A 26,450-nucleotide genomic window follows, 5' to 3' on the forward strand; every position below is an offset into this window, starting at 1 on the left:
TTCCCTGAGCCTGGAGGCTGGTGGCCCTGCTGACACCTTGATGTTGGGCCTGTGAACCTGATTTCCATCAATTTCAGTTTTCTTAACTTGTTAGTTTATAGAAATTTGCTATAGCAACAAGAGAAGGGTATCTGTCGGTGCACTGCTGGAGCTCATGTGGGTTCCACACCCACAGCAACCACTAGATTTAAAGACACCATCAACAAATCAAAGGAGAATTTAAAAAATAAACTAAAAAACTCAGACTCAGAAATGTGAGGAACACGAGAAATGAAAACCTCAGAAACGAATAAAAAGTAAATAATTGGTATACAAAGCATTTATATGTCAATCACTTTCATAGATATAAATGGTCAGGATATGCCAATCAAAAGATGTAGAGGCAGAATCTATTAAAAAGTATGACTGACCACGTTCTGCTTAAAAGAGGCTCACCTCAGAGTCCACTGGTAGCCAAAGGTTAAAAATGTAAAGAGGTAGACTGTGCAGATGTTAATAACAGCAAAAGCACAGGTGGCTCTATTAATCTCTAATGAAATGGGCATGAAAGCAAAGGACTGACTTAGAACAAGGAGGGGCATCCCATAATGATCAAGGGGTGAGCCCTAGGGAGAAGTCACTGCCCCAAATGGTGGTCGCCACCCAAACATCAGAGTCCAAAATGTGAAGGAAAAATCAATGGAGCAGAGAGGAAGAAATAGATGAATCGAGTCTGTCTTTTAGGTCCTCAGCCCCGCTCTTTTACCAACCAGACTAAACATCAGAAAGGACACACCCTCAGCCCTCAGGACCCGAAGTGGTCACAGAACCATCCACTCGGTGCGGGGTCCCTGTGGAAGGGGTCAAGAGAGGATCATGGCCAAGACCCGGAAACAGATCTCCCCACGGGTGAATGGGGAGATGGTGGGGTGGCTTTTCCCCATGATGGACCCAAACTAGAAACGAGTCACAAAAGTCACCAAGAAATCTCTAAATCTGTGGACACGACACAGCACATTTTTAAATTCCACATGAATCCAAGGGAAAGTCTCAAGTGAGATAGTAAGAAATATATAGAATAAGTGAAAATAAAAACACTGTATAAAATTATGTGGGACGCAGCTGAAACAGCATCAAGACGACAGCGAAAACATGAATTGATGGCATTAGAATCAAGGAAGAGTGAAAAAATATCCTTGATATTGCTAGCTCAAGAAACTAGGAAAAGTAGAGCATGGAAACCCAAAGCAAGCAGGAGGAGGAAGGGAATGATAAAAATCAGAAGTCAGAGACAGAGAGAGAGGGGTGGGAAGAGGGAGATGGGTGAAGGAGAGAGGAACAGAGACAGACAGAGAGAGAGAGAGAGTAAAAATATTTTTCCTGCATTCAGATGCAAACATCTTCAACAAAATACTAGAAAACCAAATACAACAATCTATAAAAAGAATCGTACTCTACCACAGAAGGAAAGTGGTTATGTTCACACAAGGTTGATTCCATATTTAAAATCATCAGTGTATTCCTGCCATTCGAACAAGACAGCAGAAAGGGATACATGTCATGGAACACCTGACACTTGGGAACTGGGAGCAAACACAGCTCAGCACTTGTCTCTAAGTTGCAAGGAATGCAGCTTCTACTGTAATTCCATCGAGGTGTTTATATGTACATGAGGTTATTCCCAAACTCACTCAGGATGGCACCAGCCCTAGAAGAGCTGAAATATTCTTGACAAATCAGAGCAAAGTGAGAGCTCTCTCTCTCTCTTTCTCTCTCTCTCTCTCTTTCTCTCTGATATCATCACCTATAAAGTGGTCGGTGGACTCAATGTATCATTGGAGAACCAGACCCAGAACGAAGGCTCCTAACACAGAACCCAGAAAAAACCACACAAATTCAACCAGATGATTTTTGACAAAGGTGCAGAAGTGCAATGCTTTCAGCAAGAGTGAGGAGTGCGTGGCCACGTAAGTGGTACAGCAGGAAACGAACCCAGCCCGTGTCGTGAACTCACCCAGAGCTAACTAGAAATGGATGATAGCCTTCAAGGCAAAGGAAAGGCTATAAAACTGTTAGAGATACACGGGGTCTCCAGCTCTAAGGTGAGGCAGTGTTCTTCAACTCCACCCCAAAGTCCAGGCCGGAGTTCACTCCACCAGAGCCACCGATCAACAGCATGGATGCTTGTGTAGGGAGGAGGAAAGGCAAAGCCAGGCTGAGGGAAAGCATTGGCAAACCTCAGCTTGAACATGCACAGAGTCCTCAAGGGAAACATTTAACAAATGCAGTTACCACAGGGAGGTCGACACCACAGGCCCTGCAGACTGGATACTCAGGTGGCAGAGCACACCGGAGAGGTCCTCCGTGTGGCGTCCTCAGCTGGGGTAGAGAGAGGCCCCACCCAGAGCTGTCCTCACACTGACCCTTCACACACCCCAACAGGCGTGGTCACGCCCACCCCACACCTGCCCAGGGACAGAGACCTGGCGTGGAAGGGTTCACACTTGGTGGTTTCTACATATATCGTGGGGGCGTCATGTCAAATTTCCAAGGAAGCAAGGGAAAACAGAGCTTTTGCCAACAGGAAAGGGAGGAAGCCTCAGAGGGGATGGCGGGGAGGGAGGGATGTAAAATAAGAGAGAAGGTGTTGTGTGCAGGCCGAGTCCCCGGTGGAAGCAGTCATCTGCACTGCATGCATGGACTGATGGAAACAGGCCGGGGAGGGGGCATTCTGGTGTGGAAAGGGCTCTGCAGCTCATGAATGTCACTAAGCATTAAAACAACCTCACTGTAGTAGTTTCGGTGGATTCTGTGCAATTATGGAAGTGCCCAATCCATTGTTCAAGCTTCACTTACCTCTTATTATCTAATAGTTGAGCTTTTATAAAAGATCACTCATTTTGATATTAACTATTTTATCTTAGCGCTTGTTTCTCCCCTATTAGGGATATATATTTATGAACAGATTACTCTGTAGGCACAGAAGAGTTAGAAAAATCCCACAAATACAGCCAAAATACACTTAGAAGAGGTGACTTTTTCCTTAAAACTAAACCAAATAAATGTTTAGAAGCGTGTAAGATTTTTGAGGCATCTTACATTGAAGACTAAAATCAATAAAAATAAGTGTCGTAAAACGTAATATGCCTCCACAATATAAGATACGATATCAAATGGAAAGCTGTGCAGTTATTGTTACTATTAATAATTTATACGCTTCACGCCAGTTATCTAAAGTTTACATCAGTGATCCGGTCCCTCCTCAAGGCAAAGCCACTCTTGCCACTTATCTTTCTTTTCCCTGCTGAGCTCTGCCATAATATTTGGTATTCAATAAAACTTTCCCCCCAGAATCAAGCAGAGACGGTTTCAGATAAAAGGGAGGGAAGGGAACACTAGAATGAGTTCACCTGAGCCAAGAACAGCTGGGTCTCCTTGGATAGGACCTGCCCTGTCCCTGGGACCCAGGACTGAGTCTTCAGGAGAAGGGTAAAGAAAAGTTTGGCTCGTGTGGTTCCACCGTGCTCAGGCTCTGAGTTCTCCTCAGCTTCTCACTAGGAAGCACGCATGCTTTGCCTAGAGGCTGTGAGGCGGCTGCCTCCCTGTCTTGCTTCCTAATGTGAATGCCCCCAGGGCACTGGCTTCAGTGAGGACTCCGGTGACAGCAAAGAAAGCAGACAGGACAGGGCTTTCCTCCAGGAATCTTCTAATTAAAGAGCGTCCTGCCCTATGGCCTCAGACCAGAATCAAACAACAACGAGCAGCACCCCCCAAAAAGGCCAGGAGAAGCAGGGTCCACACAGGGGGTTCCCACAGCCACAGGAGGGCTGGCCAGGGTCCTGCTCTGCTCCCGCACTGAGCAGAGGCACCACTGAGCAGGCCTCCCTGTAGGAGAGTCCCCTGTGGAGTGCTGGGCCACGCCCGGGGCCCTGTCACCTACTCCACCCCAGCCAGGACTCCTGGGTGAACGCAGCCTCCCAACCCACCAGCCAGCAGGAAACTGTCAGATACATTCTTGGAAAGCACTCCATGAAGATCTGTAAACTACAGCGCTATTTAATCTCCCTTTGAGTCTGTATAAATAACCTGAACAAGTGCGACCTTCTCTTGGGAGGGCTGGGGTCCTGAAGGAGCCCCTGGGTGTTCACACATCGTGTGCATATGTGTGTGTGTGACACACGTACACATGCCACAAAAGCTGAGAGAAGTAAAAGCCACTAGCAGAAATTTCAATTACCACAAGAAACAGGAATTTTACATTTTAGGATGAACTACCTCATCTTCACTCTGTCTCCCTTTACAGATTTCTCTTTACAAAGTCAAGGTCAGACCAGAACCCCACCAGCCCCTCCACACAGAATGGCAGAGCTGCTGGGTGAAAGGCAGCAAGCTCCCGTCTGCACGAAAACGTTTCCTGCCTGCACGTTGGGAATGTGCCAGGAGGTTCCGAGACTGTGCCGCCTGGCCTGCTGTTTACCTGTGCAGGGCCCCTCCCGTTAGATGAGAAGCTCAGAGCTGAGAAGGACGACGGGCATGGACGTCCTCTCAGCGTGCGCTGGCAGGCTGCCTCAATCACCTACTTGCTCCGGAAGCTGGTGGCGCCTCCACCTCTCCCCCTTGCCCTGATTCAGGACACCAAGGACAGAGGACGGTGGCTCCTGCAGCCCTCTCGAAGCTGGTTAAATGCCCAGCTGGCCGCAGTCACACGATCCCGCCCCACGTGTGCCTCACTTGGAGTCAGTGGCCACCTAGCTTTTCCTTTATCGATTCCAGCTTCAGAGAGGAGCTGATAACACTTATGTCACGGTAACATATAGCTCGCCATCGCCTTCCTAACAATGCAGCATTTAAAAATGAGTGCAATGCAAAGCCCTTAATAGCGACCCGAGGGGAGTTACAGGGCATTACCTTGCTGCATTTATATTTAAAATTTTGCATTGATTTAAAAATTTCTCTCATTTGTTTTTGCGACATCCTTTCTTAAATTAGATGTTACGGTCATAATAAAGGTTTGTTAACATATCGGTTACACTTATTAGCTCTCCAGAGTCTTCACATGCATTATTTCATTTTTCTCCTTACCATGAGCAGGAAGTGTTTGTTATACATATTTTAGAGGTATAGAGAGGTAAAATGACTTCCCTCAGGGTCGCAGGGACAGTAAATAGCAGAGCTGCTGCCAGCAATGCCATCTCTGGACAGTGGATTCTGTCCTTGACCAAGGACAGCAGTGTGTGTCCTTGGTCACCTGGGGGAAGATGGCCAGGAATCCTGCCACCCCATCTAGCACTCTATTTTTAAAGGTAAAGAGATGCAAGTTTCATCTGGTAATTTGGCAAAATAAGAACAATTAATGTTATCATCATTATTTGGTGAGCATTGGGGAAATAGAGACCTTCAATGGCCCTGTGTCAGAAGAGTAAATATATGCAACATTTCAGGTACACATAGAAAGACACAACCACGTGACTGAGGATACTCCTTCTCCCTTTGAGGTGGGGAGGGAAATGAATTAAACTACAGCAATGTGTGCATGCAAAATCCTGCACTGCACAGCTGGTTATAAAAGCAGAGAGGGGTGTGGGTCCAGGTGCGAAGCCATGACGTCCTGAGACTCAGGCAAGACCATGATGCACCCAGGGGTAAGGACCCTGAGGGCAGCGTCCCCGAGTTGGACACCTCTCCAGCATGCAGCAGCAACCTGGAGCACATGGCAACCTGCCAAGGCTGAGCATGTCCTTCAGGGATGAGCATGCAGCTAAACTGCGAGGCACAGGGCAACCATGAGCACCAGGGAAGGCAGTATGGGGGATTCTAACCCAAGACTGCCTAAGATGTGCAGGGCCTCAGCAGGTACAATACCAGCGAGGTCAGTGGAACCACTAAGCCACGAGCCAGTAACACAACTTTAGTCACTCAGCTTGGCACAATGAACCACACAGATGAGACAGAAACCGACGCTTCCATGTAAAGATGCTCAAAGTGCAGTGAGTGGAAGTATTCGTCTGGCAGTGTGGCCTGGCGTGGTCCTTTCACTTCTAAAAGCACTGACAGCCTGGCCAACCATGATGCCTCTCCAAATGTGAGTAGTCCTGTAAGCAATCCTTAAATAAAGGGGCTGTGTGAGCACAATGGGGCTCTCTCTAGCACAGCACTACATTAATGTTCTCAGGGCAAACTCTTCACAGACACAAACATATTCAGCAATCTATAAGCAGAATATGAATGGAAATCCCACAGAAACACTTGCTGCGGGTGAGCTCAGATCCTAGGCTCCTGGTTTTGAGAGCTACTGCATGACACCCTCTGGTGAGGAAGACAAGGGGACATTTTCCTCTCATTATTCTGCAAAACAGCCCTACTTCCCAAAGCACAGGATGGGATGAAACTGGAGGGAAGTGGCACGAGGCAGCATCTTGTGTTGACAGAGAACAGGAACGACATACTTACACATACAGGACGGATCTGGTGTCCCCCACTTTCCCGGCGTCCCCCACAGTGAGCGTGTCATACCCTCTTTCCAACTCGAACTCTTCAAAGGCAAGCTTGATGACCTGAATGGAAAGCACAGGCAGTTACTCAGCATCACTGGGACACCTGTGACTGTTAGCGCATGGCAAATATCCATGTAGTGTTGAACGTCCGTCCTGATTTCAGTGGATTCCAGGGGCCAGGAAGCTGCATTAACTAACCACAAGGACAATCACATGCATGTTGCGAGTCTTTACTTAATAAGACTTTGAGGAATTGAGAATTTGTGTTCTTTGTAAATTATTTTGTTGTCACATCTAAAATGAAATTAAACTTTGCCTACACATCAATTTGTTTTTCAATTAGGTTGTTTGGATTAACTAGAAAATAACCTAATAAAAGCAAAAGAAATGGTGATTAGAGTTAAGGAGTTATAATTTGAGATCCCCAGAACACCCCACAATAAATACTTTTAAAGTTCTATGTGCAGATCTCATGTAATTGTCCCTATTAATACATAAAAAAGACTTTCTGAGGGTATAAAGTTGCCCCTTCAACACTTAAGTTTTACAAAGCCTTGACGTTTCTTTCTTTTTCTTTTTCTTTTCTTTCTTTCTTTCTTTCTTTCTTTCTTTCTTTCTTTCTTTCTTTCTTTCTTTCTTTTTCTTTCTTTCTCTCTCTCTCCCTCCCTCCTTTCCCTTCCTTCCTTCCTTTCTCTCTCTCTCTCCCCCTTCCTTCCTTCCCTTTCCTTCACTTCCCTTCCCTTTCCCTTCCCTCCCTCCGTCCCTACCTCCCTTCCTTCCTCCCTCCCTCCCTCCCTCCCTTCCTTCCTCTCTTTCTTCCTGCTGTGCAGAATAACTAACTCAGGGTCATGTGCTTGCTAGGCAATTACTCTTCCACTAAGTTACACCCTAGACCCCCAGCATACATGACTCTTTGTCATGACGAACAACACTGTGACATCTAGACAAGATTAGTTCATATTTGACACACTGATACATTATAAATTTGAGAAATTCTCATTGTAAAGAACAAAATACTTTCTCCTGAAAAAAATATTTCGTCTGTTGATGAATACTGTTATCTATGGATAAAGAGAGACAAAGCTCTCTTGAAGTTTGGCTAGAAGCCTGGGAAACAAGGTGTGGAAAGTAAGGAGACAGAGAGGTCACAACAGACAGACAGACAGATGAAGACTGACAGATGGGCAGATGGGGGATGGGTGGGTAAGTGATAAACTGATAGATGACAGACAGGCAACGATAGATGCTGGATGGTAGCGGTAGGTGACAAACATGACAGTGACGACACGCCAGTGGTAGGGAAGCAGATGTCCAGTTGGAGGCATGGATACCAGGAGATAAGACTGGTGGAAGGCTGGAAGGACGGATGAGAGAGTTTGAGACATACACAGTGGGAGAACAAAGGACAAAGCCTGGGTAAGATCAGGAGCCATCCTGTTGAAGACTGACCTCATGGGAGCTGTCTCTGAGCAAGGCCAAACTCTGCGGCCTTGTGGAAGTTGTGAGACCCCTGTTTGCTAAACTTGGCAGAAGAGAGGGCGTGGTGCTGGGAAGGCTACAGGCTCCCACATGCAGAGCTTACTGTGCCTCCCATGCAGTGCTAATGAGGACTCATTATCTTTGCTATTTGAAATTCCTACTAAATTAGTGATGTAACTGTAATCTACTTTTTAATTAACTTTATTGGTAGAATTTAAGTATACAATATAATGTCATTCATCATTGGAAATTTGCACCTTTACGTAATCTCTCCTGCTTCTTACTTTTCCCCCTTCCCCTGCCCTCCCTTCACCCCTCCATCCCTCCCTATTTACAAAGACTTTGTTTCCAGCTTTTCATTTTCTCATATTAATTCCATTCCCTTCTTTCCTGTCCCCTAACCCTCCCACTTCCCTTTGCCCCTTTTCTTCCTGTTTCACATTATCTATTATACCTTCTAGTCCTTATTTACACTTTCAGTTTCTCACAGTGGAGAAACTATTCAGTATCTACAAATGCGTGTCCTATTTATTTCACTTAAGAGTAACCCCTCAATGTGCATCCATTTAGCTGTAAATGTCTCTAATTTATCATTTTTTATGGCTGAGTAGTACTTCATTTTATTTTTAAAAAACACATTTTCTTTATCCAGTCTCCAGCTGATGGGCATCTGGGCAGTTTCCAAGCTTTAGCTATTACAAACTGTGCTGCTATGAACATGGGTGCACATATATCATTGTGGCATGATTCTTTTAATTCTTTGGGGAAGATATCCAGCAGGGGAATAGCTGGGTCAAAATTTCCAGCCCTAGATCTTTGAGGTGTCTCCACACTGATTTCCACAGAACCATAATCTATTATAAAAACCAGTCTTTCCAGTTGTAGTGTTTGTATGAATGCATTATCCTGGCGATCTGGCTAGAGACGGGGTAGTGCTTGATCCCTGCCGAAATCAGTGTAAATACTGCAGATTACCCCTTGCCCCTGATGGGAGTTTGTTTTCATTTTCCCGCTGCCACGGTTATATCTATAGGTGACCGTCGGAGTCTCTACACTGCGCTGCTAATACCAGCTCACAGAGGACAAGGAGCTTCGGTCCTGTGCAAAGCACCTCCCGTTAGCCAGAAAGATGCCTTCTACAAATATATGTAGGGAGAGACACGCATTATTTAACAAAGTCGCAATGCTCTCTGAGTAAGGGACAGCAGAGAGGCCCGTGAGAAGTGACTCTGATGGGTGACGTGTGTGCCACTTGAAGCTCATGGTGACATTTAGCCCTGGGGTCCCCTCCCCTCACTCTGGGCAGGCTCTGCCCCATCCCATCCTGGCCGCCTGCACCCTGGCTCTCTGATCAGTGTCCCCAGTGGATTATGAGCACAGGGTCACCTCCTCAGCTCCTGCCTGTGGGAACCTCGGCCTTTGAGCCCTGCCTTCTTCAGTGGCATCGAAGAAGCCACTGTCCCAGGACCTCTGGGCCACCATGAAAGGCAGAGGCAATTCTAGACTCCATGTCTTATATCTCAGGTGCGCATCTGGATTAGTTCAAAATTGTCATAGAACTTACTGTCTCCAGATGAAGATTTCTTAAGGAAGATGCACAAATGTGTTCACTTTTTGTACCTCAAGCCAGAATCACAGTGCTCTGAGGAAGAGTGACGCTGGGCATAGACTTTGTGGTCATTTAAATGCAGCCTTGGGTGGGTTACACTCAGGGCTTCTTGGCCCTTTCTCTGGATCTTGGTGTTGTAAAGTTGGTCTGAGAAAGTCATACTTAGCAGCTTCCTATTACGTTATCCATTGCCCCAACACTTCCATACCACCTATGAGGAAGACTTTGTAAGCCTTGAGACATTTTAAAATGAAATATTTCTAAGAATATGTAGAAGGTATACCCCAGGCTTGGAGACCTGTCTCTTGGCCCCTCACATAACATTGCTCTGAGTTTGAGCCCATTCTGACACTTTCCACTTCTGAGAATACAAAAACTTCCGAGTGCTAATTTTCTGCATGATTTGCCTGTACCTCTCTCCGTCCCAGTTCCTGTTTCTTCATTCCTCATTCATTCAAGTTTGCAAGGCAAGTGAATGTTATCAGATGTCCTCACAGGTAGACGGGACATTGCACAAACACTGTCAGTTCCTAAAGCACATTTTCAGGACACTTACCAACATTCAGACTAGAGGGCTGCTTATCGACTCTAACAGGGCCAGGTACCGACCCAACTGTCCCTCCACAGTAACTTTTCTCACTCTGAAACCCGGTGTGGCACTAAGTATTGCCACTTACATTGAATAGCACATATGGCTGTAATTACAGAAGCATGCAAATACAGGTGGGCGGGCTTGGAAGACGTGCCTCTCACAGATGGACAATGTCGCTCTTGCTGGCCCCACACAGGCAGTGGACACCAGTGTCCCGAGACAGGTGGAACTGCAGGTGTCTGAGTGAGCATTTCCGTTCCAGGATGCATGCCACAATTCCCATGTCATAACTCCCTGGGCTGCAGAAGTGAGTTATAGGCTTTCATGGAACACAAATTAAGCAAGATAGTATGTGGTAGAGTCAGTAGTAAAAAGGAAATGGTGAGTTATGGTGAATTTAAATACATTCATATACCTCTGCTTTGGTCATTTTGCTAATAGGACCTGGAAGGAAAGACTTGCCAAAAAGCTGTATACCAAGTATAACATGGGTATGTGTTGTTTCACACAATCATGATAAACTGCATATGCCAGGTGCAGGTTATTTTTAGAATAAATAGTCATCAGTTAGTAGGAAAAGTAAGCCATACAATTTATTTATTCAATGGTGTCTTGCTATCAGAATTTGGATACTCTATTTTATATAGTCAATGCAAAATGAACTCTGCAAAAATTAATCCTCCAACCTATGTGCACTTTTCTCCTCCTATAACATCCTTCCTTTATTCCTCCTAGGTGAGTCCCTGCTCTGATTCCTTACCTAACTACTTCTTGGCTTCTTGTTAAGGAACTGGGGAAGGATTTAGACAAAACAAGATGAATGTCTTTACTTTCTCTGTCGACACTAATAGAAGCATCTCTGGTCGTGGATTTAGGTTTTATACTGGGAAACCCTGAGAGCCTCATATGGGCACAGGTGAGGCTTCTGGGAGCTGCCTGGGCCATGAGGGCCTCCCTCCTGGCTCCTTCCTTCACCCTTTCTGCTTCCTGTCCACCATGAGGTGAGCAGCGCTCCTCTGCTCAGCCCTTCACCAGGCCACCCAGCATACAAGGACTGGAACTTCTAAAACAGAAGCCAGAATAGCTCTTCCTCCTGTAAGCTGAGGTCCAAGGAAAACCTTGCTGTACGGAGACAGGCCATGCTCCACACCATCAGTAGGAGGTCCACAGGCAGGCTGGGCCCTTTAGAACTGGGCAAGTCACTTCCCAGTGCCCCCTTTTTACCAGGGCTAGGGCATCCTCACTGCCAGGGGCAGGGGACGTTGCTACAGCAGCCCAAACTGTCTAAGCACATCACTGCCAGGACAGTCAGGATTCAGACTGGCAATGTACTTTCTAAAACAGAAGTGCAAATGTTTACTGCTGCAACAATCCCTAAAGTGTTTAAAACAAGCCACCAAAACAACCCTTATGCTGCGCTTGTGGGTACAGATTGTGTGGTGGAACATTTTGGTGGGATTTTAGTTTTAGTTTGCCTTATTTTTCTAATGAGCAACTTGAAGTTTGTCATCTGTGTTTTGAGAAGTTCTTTACAAGAGCATTTTTTAAATTGTAGAAATATTCACTACCTGATCACAAATGTTTGGAAAGTGCTGAGTGACCATTTGTTTCTGAAGGTTAAGGGAACTGATGTTCCACCGTGTGTCTTCATGAGACTGGTCTTTTGACGCAGTATTTTTCACTATTCATTATTATTTTTACCATATTATTTTCTGATATTTGAAAGATCATGGTAAAATATTCCTTTGCACTATATAATAAACATTAATCAACATCAACTGGAATGTAATAATATAGACATATAAACAAATATATAAATGTAATGGTATTTATACATATAAAATGTAATAACATATACATATAAACACACATATATATGTAAAGTATATATAAATATAAAATCTGGCATGTGAAGATATCTTTAATGTATTTAGTTTAGAAAAATATGCTTATTTCCATACATAATGAGTGGCATAAATTTGTTTGTAATAATGCAATATAAAGAAATTCTTTCAGAACATATTTTTCAGAACATAATTATTCTTAGTTCATTCCTAAGCTGCAAGTAATTATTTCTTCATCTTTTATTGTATTTTTATTGTAAACCAGATAACTAATGTAAACACTCTGTTAAATGTATTGCAAACCCAAAGTTTAAGCTATCCTCTCTTTGGGAACCATAGGCTAGTTCGGTAGCAGTGCTGACAGAGTTAATCAGTGTTACTAGATTTAGTGAATATACGAGCAGGCTGTTAGCAAAACCATTGGCAGTCATTAGTAACAGAAGAAGGTGGCTGGCGGTTCACCCAAATCACTGGTCGGTCCTCCTCCAATGCTAATGGGGCAGATCCCAGAGGACAGAGCTTGAACAAGTAGGAAGTGCTTACCCTGTATCCTTCCTAGGTCTCTGCACCCACCCTCCGGACCATGTTTCAGATTTTGCCTTCTATGTACTGAGTGTTTGGACAACAATGCAAAAGTCAGAATTTATAAGCCAGCATATTAAACTTATATTCTTATAGTGTCTTTCCCACATACATAGGTTTTTAAACTACACTGACTCCTTCAAATGCCTGATTAAAATCTCATAAAGCATTTTAGAAAACACAATGCACACATTATGCAGAGTTAGGGTAAAAATCATGTAGTAAAAGCAGTATTACTACTTTCCCCTCTACTGATAGCCCCAATGTGGAAACACAAATTATGCAGTTCCCCAAAGAAAGTCTGGATGTCAAGACAGGATAAATCGTAAATCAAAAAGTCTTATTTTTCTCACATCATTTATTAAGCATACCAGAGTGGATGGTTCTCTACACTGACTCTGGCCACACTTGAAGTGGCCCAGGTGAGACAGAGCAGTGGACGCAGGAGGGGGAGCTGTGGCAGGGGACACGTCCCAGAAGGCCATGGCGTGATCCACGGAGTGGATGAATCACTGGACGGAGAAATCAAAGGCCACCTAATGGCCCATGCTGGAGCAGCTGAGTGCTCAGTGACACATGGGGAGGGCAAAGTAAGGGAGCAAAATCAAGAGTCTTCTCCAATTTCCAACTAACAGACACAATTCTGTCCACGTATGCGGACAGGAGGATGTCCTGGAGATTACCCAGACAGTGTGGATTGACCATTTCTGGCTCTAGGTCTATGGATTACTCACATTGTTACCACTGAGAAGGTTTTATATCCACTTTCAAGCCATTTGTCAAGAATACAGTGTATTTTTAACCACAGTCATCATGTTGTGCTGCTAATCACTAATCATCAGGAAAAGTCAAATTAAGCCCCAATGAGATATTATCTCACATCTGTTAGGGTGATTATTATCAAAAAGAAAAAAATGTTCTGTGTGATCGGGTTTTGTTCATAAAATGTTTGCCTACATCATGTCTTCTACAGTGTTACCTATTTTATATTCCAGGAGATTAAGTGTTTCTGGTTTTATATCTAGATCTTTGATCCATTTTGATTTTAGTTTAGGGTAGGGTGAGAGGTTCGATTTTCGGCATGAGGTTAGCCAGTTTTCCCAGCACGATTTACTAAAGTGGCTATCTTTCTTCCAGTGAAGGTGTTTGGCTTCTCTGTCACAGGTAATGTAGCTGAGTATGCTTACAGATGTTTCTATATCTTCTATTTCTCTCCCCCGCTTTTGGCCCAGGCATGCTGTTTTCATCACAGTAGCTCTATAGTATAATTTCAAATCAGGGATTGTCATGGCCCCTGCATTACCCTTGTTGCCCAGAATTGCTTTTGCTATTCTAGGTCTCTTCTGGTTCCAAATGAACTTTAGGATTATTTTTCTAGTTCTGTGAGGTATGCTGTTGGGATTTCGATTGGGGTTGCATTAAATCTGTATAACAGTTTTGGAAATATGGCCATTTTCACTATATTGGTTCTGCCTATCCAAGAACAGGGGATATCTTTCCATTTTCTGACATCCTCTTTGATCTCCCTTTTCAGAGTACTGTAGTTTTCAATGTAAAAGTCTTTAACTTCCTTTGTTAGATTTATTCCTAGATATTTCATTTTTTTTTCTTGATGATATTGTGAAAGGTGTGGTTTCTTTAATTTCTCTTTCAGTGAGTTTGTTATTTGTGTACAGGAAGGCTATTGATTTTTGAGTGTAGATTTTATATCCAGCTATGCTATTGAATTTGGTTATTAAGTCTAGAAGTCTTTTAGTGGAGTTTTTGGGGTCTTCTATGAAGAGTATCGTGTCATTTGCAAATAATGATAATTTAACTTCTTCCTTTCCTATCTTTGCTCCTTCTATTTCTTTCTCTTGTCTAATTGCTCTGGGTAATGTTTCTAGAACTATATTTAACAGGAGTCATGATAGTGGGCATCCTTGACTTGTTCCTGATTTTAGAGTGAAAGCTTTCAGTTTTTGGCCACTTAGTATGAAATTTACAGTTAGTTAATTTGTCATAAATGGCTTTTATCAGATTGAGAAAAAGACTTTCATTCCAATTCTCTGAAGGGTTTTTATCATGAATGGGTGTTAGGCTTTGTCAAATGCTTTCTGCACATCTCTTGAGATGATGTGGTTTTTGTCCTTGGCTCTGTATATATGGTGTATTACATTTATTGATTTGCCTATGTTGAACTATCCCTGCATCCCTAGGATGAATCTTATTTGGTCATGGTGTATAATCTTCTTTATGAACAAAATCCCAATTGCATAGGAACCACAAAAGAATCAACAACTATGATCACATCAAATTGAGAAGCTTTTGCTTGGGTGAAAAGACAACCCACAGGAAGGGAAAAAATTTGCCAGTTACTCTGCAGAAAAAGGACTAACATCTAGACTATATAAAGAACCAAAAAGAATCAGACCCTCCAAGTTTAAAGACCCAATCTGAAAATGGGCATCTGAAATGAACAGACATTTGTCAGTGAAGAAATGCAAACAGCAAATAAATATATGAAAATATGCTCAACATCACTGGTCATACAGGAAATGCAAATTAAAATAACACTGAGATTCCATCTCACTCCAGAACAAATGATCATCATCAAGAAATCAACCAATTACAAACGCTGGCGATGCTGCCCAGAAAAAGAAACCCTTCTCCATTGCTGGTGGGAGCGTAAACTGGGACAACTACTATGGAAGTAAGTATAGCGAGTCCTCAAAAAATTAAAACTAGAGGTTCCATTTGTCCCAGCTGTTCCCCTTCTAGGTATCTTCCCAGAAGAGTTAAAAACATCACACCATAGTGATATATGCATATCCATGCTTACAACACAATTTAAAATAGCTAAATCCTGGAAAAACCCACATGTTCATCAACACATGAATGGATAAAGAAAATGTGATATTTATACATTAGGGAGCACGACTCTGCCACCAAGAAGGATAAGCTTGAGTCACTTCTAGAAAATGGATGCACCTGGAAGCCATAGTTTTAAGTGAAATAAATTGTACACACAAGTTTAAATATAGCAATGTTTCTTTTGTGTGAGAAACCCAAAGAGTAACTAAGAAGCATAATGGAGGATAGATATTAGGAAGTATGAGGAACAGGTTCAAATGAGAAGGTGAACTAGGGAGGGGGAAGGTGGAAGGAAAAGAAAGGAAAAGGAAAAAAGAGAATGGAAGGTGGGCTGGGGATTTAGCTCCGTGGTTCTGGCACCTGCTTTGAAAGCACAAGGTCCTGAGTTCAATCCCCAGTAACAAAAAAAAAAAAAAAAAAAAAAAAGAGAAAAAGAGAGAGAGAATGGAAGGAAAAAGAGGGACACAAAGCTTTTGTAAATGGGAGGGGAGAATGAATTGAAGGGTGAGGAGGGGAATGGGGAAAGAAAGAATTAAGAAATATTATGAATAGGTACAAATTCCATATGATAAATGTAATCAACATTATGACAAATAGGTATTACTAAAAATAAAGTTAAAAACTAAGGAGAGCTGGTGAAAACACACACAGAATGAAAATTTTGCACACTGTTGGTGAAAACATAAGTTAGTTTAGCCAGTATGGGAAATGTAACAGAGGTTCTTTAAACACAAAGAGAACGACCCTATGATCCAGCAGTAACACTACCAGGTGCACATGCCGTACCGTGTGGAAGAGTCCACTGAACTTGGACAGAGAATCAAAACAAGTTCCTGGTAACTGATAGACAGACAAGAAAATGTGTTGCAGTGGAATATTTTTCAGCTCCAATGAAGAATGAAGTCCTGTTATTTGAGACAACACAGAGGGACCTGGAGTTAGTAAGGAAGGTACGGAAAGGCAGAGGTCATGTGCAATGTAGAGATGATTTGAGGTAAATTCAGCAAAGGAGCTGCTGTGTTTGTGCATGGAAGGTTTGTGGAAGGTTAGTCAAAGTACAAGGTTTCAGCTGAAAAGAGGACTAACTTCAGGGACGTGCTCTGCAAGAATTTCATTTCGACAATTCAAAGAAGTGTTGTTAGTTAACACGTGCTTTGGACACCTCTCGGTGTAGGAGCGAGCCGAGACGTCTGGGGGTCGCTCAGAAGTAATGGTATGCCATGGAAGGTACAGGAAGCAGACACAGGAATCTGGGCGTCAGCACCTGCAGATGGTGCTCACAGCCACAGGGGCTCGCAGGGGAGGAGCTGTGAAAAGGACGGACAAAGATGGGGTGGGGTCCTGGTCACCTCCACTCCTGGAGCCCAAGGAGCTGAGAAAGGTCCTCAGGGGCCCCTCTCTGGCAGGGACACCAAGGGGTTCGGGTGTGCACACTCTGCCCAGCACGGTGTGAGAAGGGGGAGGCCGTGGGGTGAGTGGGGGACAGATGAGGGCAGAAGCAGCCCATGGGCGTGGCCAGACAGAGGGCACAGTGCCCAGGCCCGGCCAGAGGATGCTTCCGGTGTGGATCCACAGGCCTGCAGGTGAGGAACTGGTGAGGTCTTGATGCAGACTTCCTGGGGACATGCGAGTGCTCCTCACTGTATTCCTACAGATGGAGAGAAGCAGCACCCATCATAGGGAATGAGAAGATCCCACAGCCAAGGTGGAAGGAGGTGTGCTGGGGAGAAATACTCTTTCTACTTCGGTGCAGAGACGCACATTTCACTCTCGTGGACAAGATCTGAGATAAGGCCCACAGGGCACAGGAGAGAGGGGCACAGGCTGTGGGCGCAGGTGTGAGCGTCTGGGGCTCGTGGCAGCACATCCAGACAGCAGGACTCTCTCCTTGCCCTCAGGGACAGCGGGTGGTGGCAGCACCCGAGTCTGAGCACAGCTGGATGCAGAGTCCTGGGCACCCGGAACTGGCTCCTTCCGCAGCCAAAGAGCAAAAGGAAGGAACGAGAGGAGAAGGGGCTGTTCCACACTAAGAGTGGAAGATTCAGAACTGGGGTTGGGCAACGTGGATATCTTGGCCTCATTTTTTTCCTTTAGATTTTTTTTTTTTAACACATTGACTTAGAAGGTAAGAGTTCATAAAACTGAACTCCATTTTCAAACTCCATCTTCTTCATTTTGTTTATAAAATAGTCATTTTTAAAAGTTTCCTTTAAAATACTGAGCTTGCTGTAATTCTTTCTTCTTTTTCTGATCCCAACTCAATGTGATTTAGTGTGACAAGAATTTAGTGGGCGTTTCCTAACAAGGAGCAGAGCAGCCTGGGGTGGAGGGGTGGCTGCCCTTGGGCAGAGGAGAGAGGGCGGCTCAGCCCTGAGGGGGTCACAGGAGCACTGGGGAAACTTGGCTACCACCTGTGACGCTGCCCTGCAGGTCCTGCAGCATCAGGAGCTGAGGCCCCTGTGTCACCCAACCATGCTTCCTCGGGGTACAGAACTGTTAACTGGATTTTATAACATCTCCCACTCTACGTTGAGCTCTTCTCTCCTGTGAGTTGCACCCATATGTCGTTGACTGTTAGCCAGACATAACACTCAGCAGCTAAAAAATGTGACTGTGCTTAACATAAGATGAGCACAAATTAGGGAAATTACTTCTCAGGTTCTGTTTCTGTGGTTTTTGCAAGAGAGAATGGTTGCTCGGCTTAGGAGACATCAAGATAGGGCTAAGTACCAACAAGGTTAGAATGGGAGACAACTACGGGGTTTAAGACCTCTTTTTACATAAAATAGTACACAAATGAAAACCAGAATTTAAGATTAAGTAAAAGTATAAGAGCCTTTATAAATGAAAAAACGTTACATTTTCTGAAGTACTTTGATACATATACCCTACTTGTAATTTTCAAAATTCAAAAATGGCAAATATATAGCAACAGAACAAAGGAGTTGATGTAATACTGGATTTTAAATCATTCACTCAGAAATAAAATAAAAACATTGCTCCAAAAATAAAACTAAAAAGGGAAGTATATTGTAGCGATTTATTAGGTAGAAAAGCTCCATTTAACATAGGTTCATTCACATGAGGACTCTCTTCTAAGTCCGTGAAGAGAGAGAAATCCAAATGTATCAGCCAGTCTCATCGTCCTCCCTACGGGCATACACGCAGGTGCAGACACAGGTGTATGCACAAAGGAAAAACTCCTTCGAGTCCTCGGGGTACCTTCTCAATAGCTTGATTTTTTATTTTGTCTTTGCTTCAGTCTCAGCTTTAAAATATATTTATTTTTTTCTGGATGACATATTTATGCCAGAAATTTGATTATAGGAAGAGGTAAGAGATAAAAGAAAGATTTTTCAATTTTCCAAGATAGGGAACTGACCTTATAATAAAGTTAGTAAAAAGACCTAGCATCTTGGAGGAAGATGATTTATGAATACTCTAATTCCTGGCTGCAGGTCTGAAAACTCTAAGACACATGCAAGAATTTAGGACCTGAAGCCGGGCTGCTGGCTAGTAGAAGCTGTTAGATTCTGGTTCATTTAATCTCTAGTTATTCACCAGAATGAGAGCCTTCCAGATGAGCATTTCCTATAAAGAACATTATAACAAGTCAACATCTGGACATAATTAACATGGCTGTAAATAGCAATGCATTACTCATTTTTTTAAAAAAGCTCCCACTTCATTAAGACCTGAAAATTATCAATGTTTTTATAGATTTTTAATACTTTTGCCTGAGTTTCTAAGGACCAGCCATAAAACATCTGACAAAGTAACCTGTCCTAATATATCCGCTTCTTAGAGACTCGACAAGAGTATGTCTAAATTTTCAGAGAAACAGAAACAGCCGCTGCTGGTGGGGGCCCACCGGGCCTGTCACTGAGGACAGCTTCTCGGGACAAGGAGCACACTGCCGATGGCCACACGCTGCCAGTGAGGAGCCCTGGTGCTGCTGCAGGTTGCTCTGCTCCTATCCAGCGGTGCTACAGAGGACACAGCATCCAGCCGTACAGCAGCACAGAGCTGCTGGTGAGCAGAGCCCCGCGGCCAGCGTTCCCCCATGCAGCAGCCTTCCAGTGGCTCTGAGAGGACACAGGAACTCAAGGAGCTCTGTATCCCCTTCCGGAAGCCCCTCAGGGTCCCAGGACCGGGCCCTGGTGAGTCCGGAGAGTCCACCGGTCACCACAATTCTCCCTGCAGGCCGAGCTCTTCCTGAAGGAGGCTGCGGATGCTCCAGTGCACGCGCCCCGCGGGTCCTACTCCTTACTCCCCTCCTCTCAGCCCACCTGCTGCCCAAGAGTGGCACAGATGGTGATGGAAAGAGACAGTGAGAGCGTGAATTTAAAACGAAGTCATCACAGTAAAAAATATTGTCATCGATTTCCCTCAACTTCTCCCCTTCCTGCAAACACATGTATCCCACTGTTTCTGTCACATTCTGAAGCAGTCCTGGAAATGCTCTGTCATGAGTCTTTGATAAACACTGCAGTGAATGCTGGTGCCAGGTGCATCCAAGGGAAAGGCTGGCTCATGAGAACATTGGTGCCTTCTCGTCCACCTCACTCCTGGACCCAGTGCCCAGCACCTGTGGGCTCTTCCCCAGAGTCAAAATGACCACAAAAGGTTAGCATCTGAATCCATTCCAGACAAGTAGGCAGCAGAACAGTGCAGCTCAAGATGCTCGGAAGAGAGGGCCCCAGAGCTGCTGCAGGAAGAGGCAAGGATGATGCTGCTTCCCCAGCCAGAGGCTCTGAGGACCTCTTCCCTCCCCTCATGGGGGCGACATGAGTCCAGGGTCTCAGGGACACTGTGACCCAGTGCAGGCCAAGTGTGCACACCCTGCCTGGTCCACAGGCCCTGGGCCCTGGGCCGAGCTCCTCCCGACCCCTGTGCTGGCCTTTCCTCGGCGATGCTGCAGCCCCAGCCCAGAGGAAAGCCTGGTGCCTCTCCCCACCCCAGGAAAGCTCATCTGTCTCTGCCTCAGCAGCTGGGAGCTACGGTTTCATCCAGAAATGGTCTCCGCCTTTGCTTTCCCGAGAGTGTCCCCTCTTCACATTTTCTTACTTGAGGAGTGTTTTGTCTCTCTCATGTCTGAATGATAGAGAATATTATTGGAAAGAAATCCCCCAAGTGAAACTCATCAAATATGCAGTAAAATTGTCAGGGTTATGGAATATTTACACAACAGCAACAAAGATGAACCGAAACATCATCAGGGAAGGTAAGCAAACAAACAGCATATCAGGGGAAACCTAATCAGTTTTGCTGTATAAAATAAGAAAAGAATCAGGGGGACACCTCATTAACCCCTGAAACGAAGCAACTAACAAATCCCAAGCAGAATTTAGATACTTATTAAAATGTTCTCAGATGCATGAAAACAGAAACATTTCATAAGAATGAGAGATTAGGGATTTAAAAGCACAATACAGTAACAGGTAGGGAGCAGATCAGAAACATTATTAGATATAATAAATGTGGAGTTTACATTTACATCGACCAACCCATGAGGAGTGGGGCAAGGAATCTGGAACTCTGAAGGAATACGAGACAAAGGAGTGGAAGAGGAAATTTAGCTCCCTGGATAAAAGGAGAAGATACTAAAGTTTGTCAACAATTAACAAAGGTGTACGATAAATAATTAGGAAAGTAATGAAAGTTATATTTTTATATCTCATTAAAAAGTTGAGAATGAAGATTAAAAGTGGTCCAGGATAGCCCAGTTTTAAAAAGTAAACAAAACTATAAGGGAACAGTAAGACTGTTATCTCATAGACCCACTGAACCCTAAGTAAATGAGAAGACCCACACCATGCACAGAATAAGTAGATTATATTGGGAGAAATACAAATCAAAGTCGGTTTCATGTTTCCAATGGCATGACAAACCCTGCAGATAATAGATCAGCAAGAATATGCACCTCAGAAAGAAAAAGAATGAAAAAGAAAGAGAAAAAGAAAGGATCTGAGGATGCTCATTCAGCACAAAGGCTGTCTTAGGGGAAAAGGAGAGAAACTCCGCTCCAAATCTGTGAATGTCTCGGGTGTGTTTCCAACACGCTTCTTATCTCCAGCGTGGCTGGAAGACACTTCCAATAAGAGGATTCTTTTTTAAAAGGAGTTACTTAAAGGGGATTATCTGTCAATACAAAGAAGGAGTAATCTAAAGGAAGATTATAAACTTGAAAGAAAAGCATGTGTGTTGGTTTCTGCATGTCATTAAGCGATGTCATTAACCGCACACACGCTGTGGGGCTCCCAGAGTGCTGGGTGTGAGCTCTGCAGGCAGACTCAGCCTCAGGACATCCGTCCCCAACCAAGCAGGCTAGGACCAGGTCAGGACCGTTTTCTAGAGAAATGTCCTCGTGGTGATGACTTTCCGAGCCACGTGGACTGGCACAAGCCACTGAATGACCTCAAGCCAGCCTCCTGACCCTTAAAGAGGTGAGGATATTCTAGCAACATTGTCTCCAAGTTTTCACGCCGTTCTGTTTTTAGAATTCTCTTTCTGTGTGGAAAGCAGCTGTGGCGTAGACCCCATGTAAACTTGGGGGATATATTAGTAGAAGTACAGGGCTGCAAAGAAGAAAGCAGTGGATGCCTGACTGTGACCCAGTGCACAGCGGTCACAGAGCAGTCAGAATGAGGCCACTGCTCCACCAGCCCTGAGCGGCCCGTGCCCCCCAGCCTGCCTGCCCGTGGACCTGCCAGCTCAGCTGTCAGAGGTGAGCTGACCTGGTCCACAAAGCAATGATCAGGTTGGAGGAAGTCTGTAGTCATGGCAACGGGGAGGCAGCTGCCCGGTGGCCTGAGGACGAGGCGAGGACGCGCAGCTATGCCTAGGTGGCTCCTCCCTCCCTCGCTCCCACCTGCACTCTCTTGCTCTCTGCCAGTGCGAGTAGGACATGGGGATGCATCTTTTTGGCTGATGCACACAATTCCCTGCCCCATCTTCCATGTGAGTCGTTAAGGCATTGGAGAGGACGGAGAAAATTAAGGAACGGAGAGGAGATTCCCACCTGAGAGAAGAGGAGGGGCCAGCAGATGCTTGAATGCACTCGTGCACTTTTCTGAAAACCTGAGGAGAGTGGCTTGGCCCAGCTGGAGGGCAGCGCTGGACGGAGCAGGGCGGTGTTGCCTTTGCCTTCTGCCCTCCTCTGCCTGCTGCCTCAGCCCCGCTCTGTTCTGCTCGCTCCCTCTTGCGCTTCATTCACAGAAAAGAGATACGGACTCAGAGATGCCCAGAGGTCAGAGGGCAGACAGAAAATGGGCAGTGAGGTGAAACAGCCTTCTGGGCTGCAGACTTGATGACTGACTCGGCCCAGCACAGGTAAATCATCAATCCAGGGTCCCCTCCTGGAATAGCATCTCACAAGACCTTTGAAAACAAGGTCTTAGAAAATGATGCCATATGCAGTCTCTGAGCAGGTGAAAGAAAAGAACATTTGTCACCTCTTTCACACATCACCTGCCATGAAATATTGTCTGAGGAGCTACCAGCTACCCTTCCGGTAGAAGAGTTAACATGGTATTAAAAACCAACACATAACAACTGGTAAGTTTAGATTGCCTAAGATAACAAGGCGGGAAAGTGTCCTGTAGCTGCATGGTACAAGTGTGGTACTCTTCTCTGAGAGAGGATGAATTTTTCAGAAAATGCATGGCTCAGTTACAAAGGGAGCACCAAGCTATGGATGTCTTACCTCAAGAAAATCTCCACAATTACAAAAAAACCCCATGTTTTAAATATGAAACCAAAAATATATTAAGTTGTATTAAAGATGATAATATTAGCACATGACTATTTTCCCTTAAGGTTTGCTAAAGTCTATAGTATCTTACCATAGGAGGAAAGATGCAAAATTTTAAAATCCTCAATTGAAGGATGTTCCCTGACTACGAAAACTGCTCTCCTTCATTGGCATCACTCCTGCAAATGGTGAGCTCATCTACTTCAGGAGTCTGATCCTGGGAAACCTGAAGTGAGTTTTGAAACAGCCAACACAGGCATGCCGGGGCAGCGGGAAGGACGGAGACGTCCACTTGCGCATTCCAAGTCTACGGCTTTGTCCTGTGATATGAGCAGGAACCTGCTGTGTCCAGCTCTGGAGAACAGCAGATCCCTGGAGCAGAGTTCATTCCTCACGCGCTTTACCCTCACCTCCAATCAGGGCCGCGTTCGGCCCTTCTCTGGATGCACACTTACAGTCCTGAGACGTCACAGGCATGCCGTGGAAATCAACACACGAGTCAGATTCCGTGCCCCAGAAGACTCCCTGAATGGGGAGACGGCTGATCACAGTACCCTGGGAAACGTGGTGAAACTCACCGCTGGGCCACCATCACCTCAAGAAGCCTGGCTTGCTTGTCACGGTGTCCACTAGAGGGGCACTCGGAGCCTCAGCCAGCTGCCTCCATGTGTCCATACTGATTCTCCTCCAGGTCAGTGAGGCAGCACGGTCCACCAACCTTGAGGGTGTGCGTAGAGTAATTCAGGTGTGCGACTGCTCATCTTGAGTGCCAATCTCACTGGGTCAGGGATCACCTGACAGCTGAACGGGGCTCCTGATTCTGCTTGTTTGGGCCATGACCTTGGGTAATTAAGACACCATGTCCCTGACCCTTCCTGTCTGGCACTGCTCCCCTGTTCTGCTCCTTGGCCATGCAAACTCAACACCTTTTCTCCACCACACTCTGCCACCATGGTGTTTATCCCTTGGAGAGAATGAAACCATGAGCCACACTAAACATATCTTTCATGTTGTGGGTTCCAGGCACTGTGTCTCAGCTAGGAAAGCTGACTGATGAAAGCGTCTTACCAAAAGTGACAGTGGGGTCCCCGCAGGGACTGTACCTGAACACGTGGATTGGAGACTTTAGAACTGGTTCACAGGAGGATCTGGGAATGGTGAGATGTCAGAGATGAGATGGCTGAGAATACAGAAGGGAGACTGGTTGGTGCTTAGAAAATCAGAATGCTGATAGGCAAGTTGATGCTAAAATGTAGGTGCAGGAGGTTTCAGTTGAGAACAAGGGTGCCACTGACATTTGGATTAGAGGTCATGTGTGTTACACTCGGGAAGAAAATGTGTCTACATGCCCATGTCCTAAGACTTTGTAGGAGACTGAGATTAAGAACAGTGGAATAATAAATCTGCAGAGGAAATCTGAAAGCAACTCAACATTCAGGATGTGGCAAGGGTGCTGCTGGATGCTTTTAAGCAGATTCATAGTGAGAAATGGGGGCAAAACAGAGGAAAATAACCTAAAAAACAAAATTTTGTTCCAGAAGGAAACATATATAATGTTGGGCCCAGAGGAGGTGTCGCTGCTAAGAGATTAATTCCATTAAAAGGAAAGCATGAAGAAAGCAAGTACTTTTTACAGGGATAACAAGAAAGGTGCCTTGAAGGCTCTCAGGAATCAACAAGACGCGACCCACTGCAGACTCAAGGGTACAATGAGAAGAGAGTCCTTGGGACTCCTGCTGAAGAACAAGTTCCTAGACAAGTGGTTTCTGGGATTCATTTCACTCTGCTGACTCATCCAGTCCCTCCAAGGCTTCCTCAGCCAGGGTCCAGGCTGGCCTGGCCAATGTTCCTACTCACAGCAGACCTCGAGTCACCAAGGTGAGGCTGGTCGTGCTGGAGTACTGAATGAAAGAGTTGTGCGGTCAGGGAGCTTTCCACCAAGACTTCAAAGGGAGACCTGGAAGGCCAGGCAAGGCACCCCTGAAGGGGCAATGAGTGAAGCTGTGGGAATAAAGCCAAAAGCTCAGTGGAGAGCCCAGGCAGCCATAGATGTGGGAATGTGGGAATGTGGGACATCCACTTACGGATGCGACTGCCCCAGAGCAGAGCCAGTCAAAGAGGCCATGCAGGCTGCAACCAGCAAGGTCACAGGGTGGGCTGCTGTGTGCTCTGGAACTCACATTTTACAGTAACATGTCCCGAATGCTGGATGTGGAGCTATATAGGACTTACTGTTTGTCCTGCTGGCTTTTGGCTCTGCTTTGGGGCAATTTGTTTTCTATCCCCTATCTTCCACTTTGGAATGGGAATGTTGACTCTGTGCATTGTATGTGGGATTATGTAACTTGGCTTTGACTTTTTACAAAAGATTACAGCTAAGGGTTTGCCTTGAGTCTCAGGAGACATTTGGATTTGGAGTTTTGAAAACTTCTGAAATGTTGAGTCTTTGGAGAAGGGATTATTGTTTCTGTTTGTACATGGGATAGTTGTAATTTGTAAGGCAGAAGTATGAACTTCATATTATCTTTTCTGGAGATTATATATAATTTCAGGAGATGTCTTTGGGAGTGAGGTTGATAAGGAGTGGATGTCAACTCACTGCTTTAGGAAATGCCTACTGAATTAGCAGAACATGCTCCTGGGGATGTCTGGGTGGGTCTCAGAGGCACGAGCTCCGGTAGTATCTGTGATCCAGGATCCTTCCTCTCTGCCTCTGGTCCCCTGCTCTGCTTCCGGCCTCCATGAACTGAGCTTTGCTCTCCCAGGCCCTTCTGCCATGATGCCCCTGCCATGGGGATGGGTGATCATGAGGCGAATTAAACTTCTCTTCTAAGTTGTGGGTGTCAATTATTGTGTCCCGGTGAAGGGAAAGCTGGCTAACTAAGAAGAGGCAGTTAGAGAGTGAGGGTGGGTGATATTGAGAAAGTAGACAAGGCAGGTTCTGACGCATGACTTCCTTTCACAGTTCAGAAAATAATTTTCTTGTAACAGCCTGCATTTTGGAATGCTTCCATGCTTTTGGTTCCTGAAGAGCCCTGCTCAGCCCTCTCCTCTCGGCAGGCAGAGGCTCAGGTCAATCTCTGCTTAATCGCTGTGTCTCAGGCCCCTCTGTTAACCTGTTCCCAGGTCTTTCATGAAGACAGTACAGTCTCTTGTCAGGAAAGCCACAAACAAGAGCATCTCCCTTTTTCTGAGCAAGTCATGAATGGAGGACTGGACAGGCCCTCAGAACACTGCTGCTAATGGAGGTGTCAGGGTGGATGGC

The 26,450-nt window shown here is 45.1% G+C and overlaps 1 protein-coding gene across 5 annotated transcripts in view; it reads right to left on the minus strand.

Moving 5' to 3' along the window:
• Window positions 1–26,450, minus strand: part of Csmd1 (CUB and Sushi multiple domains 1) — a 1,515,607-nt gene that overhangs the window by 355,155 nt on the left and 1,134,002 nt on the right. For all 5 annotated transcript variants that reach the window (XM_087210084.1, XM_021248185.2, XM_021248184.2 and 2 more), the window contains one exon: window positions 6,430–6,533. In XM_087210084.1, the coding sequence (XP_087066210.1) occupies window positions 6,430–6,533 (104 nt within the window). The remainder of the gene's footprint in view (window positions 1–6,429; window positions 6,534–26,450) is intronic.

This window comes from Heterocephalus glaber, unplaced genomic scaffold (genome assembly GCF_053883595.1).
Source record: "Heterocephalus glaber isolate CG9 unplaced genomic scaffold, H.glaber_assembly_v1.0 deba00001104, whole genome shotgun sequence".
NCBI lineage: Eukaryota > Metazoa > Chordata > Mammalia > Rodentia > Bathyergidae > Heterocephalus > Heterocephalus glaber.